General features: G+C 50.3%; 1 protein-coding gene across 1 annotated transcript in view; it reads right to left on the bottom strand.

The window, feature by feature from the left end:
• Positions 1-806: 806 nt before the first annotated feature.
• The window catches only part of LOC135916144 (fez family zinc finger protein 2-like), a 74,019-nt gene continuing 66,257 nt past the window's right edge, over positions 807-8,568 (bottom strand). Inside the window, exon 3 of the mRNA XM_070539719.1 lies at positions 807-3,907. Coding sequence (XP_070395820.1) covers positions 2,572-3,907 — 1,336 coding nt within the window. The 3' untranslated portion in view covers positions 807-2,571. The remainder of the gene's footprint in view (positions 3,908-8,568) is intronic.

Raw genomic sequence — 8,568 nt, 5'->3', positions numbered from 1 at the left:
AGTTATGTTTAGGAGCGAAACAGATCCCTGGCCGTAGTCAAAACAAAATGACGTTCCGAGATTTGTGCTGATCGCTCGCTGAGTACGTGATTGTAAGCAGTTTGCGGAGGGAACTGTACGAATCCCGAAGCGTCATTTTGTTTCGACTACGGTCAGTGAGCCGCTTCGTTCCCTACGTGCAAGCAACTAAATCACCAATTCATGGGACAGAGTGTATAATGAGACACATACAAACCGTGTTCATCGTCAGTAGCTTTTTTTATTATTATTTCAATAAATAACATGCCTATTCTACACTGCTCTCACAATTTACTCGTTCTATACAGCACTATGTACATGATATATCGTCAGACTGTCCTTATTGCAGTCGAGCTATTGCATTAGAACTCTACATGACACAAACCTCGGTCTGTATTCGCAAAAGCGATCTCACGCTAGAACTATTGGTTAGAGTAGGTGCCAGACGAACGTAACATAGGACATATATCTTTAGCGAAATCGACCGGCCAATGGCAAACAGCTCGGACGATCGAATAGCTTTGTGAATTCGACCCCTGTAGTACCGTGCGATGTAGTGGAGCTTGCTCAGTGATGAAAACTGAACTGCATATTAGGAGTTTCCGGCACTGCCATATATATATATATATATATATATATATATATATATATATATATATATATATATATATATATATATATATATATATATATATATATATATATATATATATATATATATATATATATATATATATATATATATATATATATATATATATATATATATATATATATATATATGTTGCATTACATGTTCCTCCTGCTTAAATCGAGCCTTTGTGCTAGTCACTTAGCTGTAGTCGTCTTATTTCGAAAATAACTAGATTCACGGTCTTGTATTGGAGTGTTTAGCATACATGTATTGCTCTGTACCACTACCGCTGCCACGGAAGTCAGGTGCCGGCAATAACGTATTGGGTGTAAATTAACCCACATTCCTATACGCTGAGAGGTATAATGCCATGCCATACATCTAGAAAAGCCTTGGCGTTTCGGTCGTGCCGTTAGTTTGTACAGCAGCGCTTTAGCCCGAGCTCTCTTTGACAAATGGAACAATTTGAAAATGGATGTTTTTAGTTTTTTTTAAATAAAAAATATCTAATGAGATTCTGTGTATTTCCTTGGAAAGCTTTTTTTTTCTCTTCTTATTTTTCACACATGGGGGAACCAAGCCCACAAATGCGGGAACACCGCTTCAGTTGGTTCTACTTGTGGAGTAATGCAACATTGTTCGTTTCATCACGCCTGAACCCCGGGACATATGAAAAAAAAAAGAATAAGAGTAACCAGAAGCCACCATCTATGCTGAAGCTTTTCCCGTTGGAAGGGCAGTTGAAGGCGAGTGTGAGCTTGTTTTGATACTATGATACTGGTTAGATGGCCGGGAAAAAAAAAACAGAACAAAAAACCGTTGTGACCTGCCTGGTGATGTGCACACAGACATTGCAGCGTTATTTTGGCCGTTCGTTAGTCCCTACATGCGCTATCGTAAGCATTATTCCTCAAGGGAAAATAAATGGCCATGATATGGACTTCGTGAAGAATATTAGCCCAAGCTCTTCAGTTCTAAAGTAGGAGAAGGTTACTTGCGTGTTCTCTTTGAGTCGTGATCAGGTGCGGTTTCCTACGAGCCCACCATGCTTACATATGCACATATCGTGTCATAAAGCCCGCTGCCACCCCGTGATTTATTGGTGTTTTTTTTTTCAATACGCCGACACTGAGCGTAATTGGCGCGGTCTGCTATAACAGCACCAGAGAATGTTGTGACAAATGTTTCCGCGAGGCTGGACGCGTCTCGGATTCTGTAACACACATTCCGCAAACATTTCACACGCATTTGCACCTCCGCCTTAATTATTACAAACTAAACAGATCTGCATTTATGACTCAATTCAACAAGTTCCACGATCAGGGACCCATATGGGCAGAGGGTAAGCACAGCAAGTGTCCCACACGGACTTGATCTGTCGTGGTACACCACACACACCCAACAACTGCGCTCAGCAAAGTGCAGTCCTTTAAAGTGAATCGTCCAGTAGCTCATGCTTGGTTCAACAACACTGCATTCCTCTTGCGTAAGTCTGGTCCGGGAATGTCGGCACATAAAGCAAGTGACACGGGGTACGATTCCGCGAGCTATTCGACTTTGTAGGGTCGTGACAACAGCAGCATGGGCCACCACGTTTCCGAGACGTCCCTCCAGTCAGAGCGGCCATCTTGTCGACGTACCGCACGCCGCATCGGCAATGCATCACTTCCTACACATGTTGCGACGTGAATTCTGGTAGCGATGTGTACGCCCCCTGCCTTGACTGTCGGAGCCCGTTGGGGAGCTACCGTGGCCTCCGAGACCATTATGCGTGAGAAGAGGAGCGCACTGGAGGTCTCGGACGCCGCGCACTCCAAGTTGCAGGCGCAGGTAATACGTCAGATCGCCCGCGGAACCGTACACCGGCGGTGGTCTGCTGCTTGAGAACGGTGCCGTACGCCGCGCCTCCTCGCCGCAGGTCAGAGGAGCCCGGCGGGCATCATGGCGCGGTCGACGAGGATCCCGGACGCGGCCACGAACGGGGCGGCGTGCAGCTGCTGGAACCTCGCCACCACCGTGGTCTCGGCGGGCGACGGTCGGCGCGACGGAGTTGTGCTGGACGCGACGACGCTCTCGTGAAGCTTTCGCGAGTGCTTCTTGAGGTCAAAGTTCCTGCAGAACCCCTTGCCGCACACCTTGCACGTGTAGGGCTTCTTGTCGTTGTGCGTGTGCATGTGGAAGGTGAGGTTGTACACCTGGTGGAAGGCCTTGTTGCACACGCTGCACTTGTACGCCTTCTCGCCCGTGTGCGTGAGCCGGTGGTTCTTGTAGTTGCCCTTCTGGTGGAACCCCTTGCCGCAGTACTCGCACACCCAGGGCTTGAAGCCCGCGTGGATGCGCACGTGAGTGTTCAGCGTCGAGCTGCGGTTGAACGCCTTGCCGCAGGTGGCGCACTTGTGCGGCTTCTCCTGGGTGTGGATGATCTTGTGGCGGCACAGCGTGCTGGCCTGCCGGAAGCCCTTGCCGCACACCTTGCACACGAACGGCCGGGCGCCCGTGTGCACGGGCATGTGTCGCGTCAGGTTGTAGTGCGCGTTGAACACCTTCCCACACTCGGTGCACGTGAATGTCTTCTGCTTGTTGCCGGCTCCGCCGGCTCCGCCGGCTCCGCCGCCTCCGCCTGCTCCTGCGGCGGCCTTTTCCGTGTCCTGCAGCCGGGAGTGCTTCAGGACCTCGCACGCCATGGTTGCCAGGCGCGGCTGAGGTCGCACCAGCCTCGCCGTCGTCTGCTCTGCGTGGGTCGCGACGTCTGGCAGCCCCGACGCCGGCGTCGAGGAGGCGAGGCCGTCGGAAGCCTGCTGCAGCCAGGGGTAGACGAGACCGCCGCCTCCTCCCTGGTGTAGCCTGGCCAGCTGGCTCAGCGCGGTCGTGGCGATGCCCAGGGCTAGGGTCGAGTCCTGGCGCTCGACTCCGGGGTTGTGGTGAGGGCCGCCGTACGGCAGCGAGGGCCTGATCCAGGTCGCCCCGGAGGCCTGCAGCTTTCGGCGCCAGTCGTGGAGCATCGCCGAGAGCGAGCAGGCGGCGGAAGACGCGCTGTTCCTGTGCGCCTTGTCCGGGGCCATGATGCGTGCGATGGAGAAGCCCAGGGCGCCGGCCGCCTTCTTGGCGGATGAGGACGGCTCGGCTCTGGTGCTGCCGCAGTCTTCCTCGTCGTCGTCCTCGACGTCCAGCTCCGAGTCGGAGCCCACCTGGCTCGTCGGCAGTGGTTCCCCCATGGCCGTTTGGTGCCGGTTCTTACGCCTCGCATCTGGACATCTGCATCAACGAAAAAAAATCAAGAAACGCAGAATAAGTTATTTAATAGCGCACGCTTTTAAGCCTTACACTACACGTATACGCACGCAGCTATGGGCATGAGCTTTCGAACGCCATCGTCATTGACGACATGTGTTATGCTTATGTAAAACAGACGAGTTACAGGCTCTGCCGAAAACAAAATGCAGACCATACGATATCTAAGCATTATAAGTAGGTCAATGGGACATAGAGATTTGAAGTGGTAAACGGTGGCCCAACAAGGGATGCCTCTGCCTGAAACCAACGTTTTCGACAAGAGTCTTAGTCTCATCTACAATGTCCGCGAAAAAAAAAAGACGTAGCTCTTGATTCTATGTCAACTGAGTACCGCTTAAACTTTGCAGATTGATCAGAAGTTTTGCCCTCATTTGTTGTAGCTTCGAGCATAGGCGTGCACAGGGCTTTCTATTAGAAGGCGCCAGACTATATTGCAATCATCGAAGTCGCTAATAGGGCACGAAAGTAACGGCTGTGCACTTGATATTAGGTATTCCCACAGCAGCAGGCTTGTAGAGGGGGGGGGGGGGGGGGTCGCACAGCATACCTGGCCCTCTTGTGCTCACGCCTATGGATTCGCATTCGTGAAGTGCCGCATGAGCACCACCGCGTAGGCCAGCGAAGTTCCCCCGTAAGGTACGTCACCTTCACCTGAACTACACTTGCGGCAGAAGTCTTACCCTATAGGTATCGGATCATGAAGCTACAGTACCACTACCATATGTAAGCATTCTTCTCACTTTAAGTGTTATGAAAATGGAAGATTTTTATGATCTCGTGAGAAAATGAAAAAGTCACACGACAGCTTTTTATTATAGACGCCATTTAGACCCGGCATTAGATAACCAAAAGGAGACAAACTGCGTTTCAACATTTACTTGTAGCAACTACTGCACAATAACTTTTAAACGTGGGCATTTATTTGTAGGCGTCACTGTGATAGTAGTTGATATAGGCGCGACGCATACGACTACGCAGTCAGGTGTACTTAGAGAAAAGGAAAGCTTGACAAGTCAAAGTAAAGCTCAGTAAAAGGCAAAAAGAAAGAAAAAAGGAAGGCGAGGTATGGGTATACAAAAGAGAAAGTCAAACGAGCTTTCCAGAATGGCGTACTACAGATTGAGCGCCCTGGTTCGACCTAACTACACCCACTAAGTGAGAGCTCAAACAACGTATGTACATGCGGGTTATAATACAAACTTGTCAATGCCAGTGAGCGGGCGTATTGCCGCGGTGGAGAGGGGGAGTGGAAGTAGCAGGGGGGTGGGTGGGGGGTGTAGAGAGGCATTCACGAAGTCCACTCCATTTGCAATGGAGATGAGCCCGGGGCTCTCCCCCCGACTCCCCCGGTTTTCGGTATCCATCTGTTGCGCCCCTCTGCCTTTATACCTCCCTTTCCTGTTGCTCTGTCCCGCTCTCAAATCACTCTATTTGCTACGCTCCTGTTGTGTGTGTGCACAGTCTGGCCGACAGCGGCGAAACCCCGAGTGGGTATCGTCCGGGCCCGGCCCGCGTGCAAACATTCGAAGCCGACGTAACACTATAGGCTGCCGTGCAAGTGGAGGCTTACGCGTATTACTACGCTCTCTGACGCGCGCCCCGTCGCCTTTCGATGGACGGGGGATCCCTGGAGAGGCAGCTGAAAAGGAGGGGGCGGGGTGGATGGGGGAGGGGGAGGAAGTCTGGGGACTTTTGCGAGTAAATATACATTCGTTAAAGCAATGCGCTTTCGTCCGGCCGGTCGAGACTGAAACGTGTAGGGTATTGGGATCTCGCTGCCCTGCTTAATAAGACTAGGTAAAATGCAGTACCTGTACGGGCAGAAAGGACGTCGAACCCGGCACATGACACAGTCGCTCGGATCGGACAGGTAGAATTTCAGTTTAGGTATCCTACGTTAGGCATCTCATGGGCATCAGGAGGGTGTGATTACTGATCAAATGATGCATTTTCATCGTACGAAAGGATTATCGGCAACCAATATGTCACTGACTTATCCACAACGTTAAGCTGTTTGAATGAAATGATGAGGTATGTGTGAAAAAAAATCATTTATGCAATGGCAGGAAGGTTATAACCAAACGTTGTTCTCGTTGGCTACATTGAAACTGGCAAAGACGTGAGAGGATAAAAAGAGTAAGCTAGCGTAAGGGGAGAGAAAAAAGTCGCAGTTTCGCCCGAAAGGCGAAGCACTCATAGCGATGGCGAATCCTTAGACATCCGCACGCAGTAAGGTTAGTGGTTTCCTCAGCTACATAAACTGCTGTGAACATTCGCTCTCTAACTAATCTAACAATCGCGGTGCCACGCGCGCAAATGGCAACCATGAACACATCTCACTCGACGACTGTGGATATTCGCTGTCAGAACGCTGGCGTGATGAATCGCGGCAGCAGTGGCGAGCGAATTCCCCTTTGTGTTGCCTTTCGCTTCAACGCGAACTATAGGTGCGCGAGAACACAGTGCACACAAAGCCATCAACTATAACGGGTAGGCTGGCCTTCGAACTCATCGCAGATTACCTCCAAGATAGGACAAGCGCGGCCGTGCCTTGCGGAACCGCTGCAGAAACAAAGACGCGCGCTACCCTTCCCCTTCCTTCTTTCCCCTCTCCCTCCCCATCGTGCGCACGTCCCATGCTTTCCTCCTTGCGCGCGCTACCCTTGCCCCCCCCCCTTCTTCCCTATCGTGCGCACGGCTCCAGGTTTCCTCCTTGCGCGCGCGGAAACTCGGCCCGCGAGCAGCCGCCTTCGTCCTTTGCGCGTGTGGGAAGACGCCACCGCACCAACCCGCCATCCCTCTCGGCTCATCCTCGCGTGCTTTCCCTCGCACCTAAATCACACGGCCCACGACTTCGATCTCACGGCACTTGAAATTTATACGGAAACTCACGGCGACAACGACGACGGGAATTCGCCTGGAGTTATCGCAACAACTGTTATCGCAACAAAAGTATCACAGAGGACAGGGTAATGTGTAAACCAGAGGCAGAAAGAACAAGAAAACAAGGTACAGACTCGGGAGAGGATGATCCTTCAGCCCATCATGCAGCCGCAGTAATTAGGGCGGTAACATTTTTTTTTAAGATGGGACAGAACACGAGTTGCCAACGAAATTCTTGAAATCTTCAAAATTAGAATGACGTATATATCGGTGTACCGTCACTCGTGTTAACTGAAAAGGAGTGTTCGCATCTAGAACCACGATTGTGATGGTAAGTTTGAGCGGTGAAGTGTGTAGTGCGCGCCGGTTGTAGTTAAATTTTAAAGAAAATTGAATTCCGGGGTTTCATGTCCCAAAAGTATACGATTCGATCATAAGGCACGACCTAGTGGGTGGCTCCGGATTGATTATCAGCTCAACAGTGCACCATAGTCACTAATCTACCGCAGCGGGTCCTGACTAGGCTTGCCAACTCTCGAATGGAAGAACTCAGTACGGGGGTTAGTGGGTGGGTGGGGGGGGGGGGGGGGCGGTTGAATAGGGGTATGGGTGCTGCTGGCGACTACCGACCCTGCCAGTGCAGGATCCGCTAGGCCGCGCGTGCAACAAAGTTAAACATTTTATTTTAGTACTGCCGCACTGTAAAATAATTTACACCCTTACAAGTGAAAAGGGTGTAAATGTGCGTATAACTCCTACCGTTAGGGTGTAATCGCGTAACGGACATCATAAGGGTGTCAGTTACAGACACATTTACACCCTTTTTCACTTTTAAAGGTGTAAATTATTTTACAGTGCGTGTCGCGATTTAGAGCGAGAAAGGTGCAGCACAGTTACCTGAATAACACGGCTACCAATGCGAACAGAGAGGCTGTGAGTGGCTAGGGCCTGCAATTTGAACTTGAACCACTACAAAAGCTAAGCCGCCTTTATGTTTATGACACTGTGACAGAATGCCAACGATAACACTTCATTTGGGCCTAGTTGGTACATAATTCTGAACTAAACGTAACAGCGCAAATACCTAAGACGCCAGTGTGTGTCGTGTCTTTCCTTTTTGTGGCTCGTCTTAGGTGTTTGCGCTGTTGCGTTTACCAACGATAAGAATGCGCAATCAAGCTGCCAGGCATCAGAAAAAGAAAATCTGGTCTATTTGTTGTTATCCAGTCGACTAAGAAAGAAAAGAAAAAAGTAAGGTCATTTGGCCGTCTTGACTGTGTCACGTCGGGACACGGGACACTTACTCTGACGTCGGGACTGTGCCGCTAAATTTGGGACGGTTGGCCACCCTAATCCTGATGGCACTTGTATTGTTGCTTTGTGCTGGCGCATGCGCTTGGTGAGATCTTTCGGGTTTATTTCAAAGACTGTGCACACCGGTACATTGTGGACGAGGAGGTGGACGCACGCGTCTATTTCGACTGGCTTTCGTCTTAGTGGCTTCACCGCTGTGACCGGGCGCCCCGCACAAAGACAATAGCCTGCAGGAGCTGCACCTATACCGATCTCCTTCGCCATAAGGAAACGCAGCGTTAATTTCATTAGCTTTCGTACTTTTCGTGCCTAATAATATATATCAAGAGAAACTTTCTCCAAGCATGGACCTTTTGCGTGCTCGTAAACACTTCGAATAAGGTGGCACTCGCCAGAAAATAAAATTAGAATTCAATTAGGTCCCG

Source organism: Dermacentor albipictus, chromosome 5 (assembly GCF_038994185.2).
Source record: "Dermacentor albipictus isolate Rhodes 1998 colony chromosome 5, USDA_Dalb.pri_finalv2, whole genome shotgun sequence".
Classification (NCBI taxonomy): Eukaryota; Metazoa; Arthropoda; class Arachnida; order Ixodida; family Ixodidae; genus Dermacentor; species Dermacentor albipictus.
This window is presented reverse-complemented; position numbering and strand designations above follow the sequence as displayed.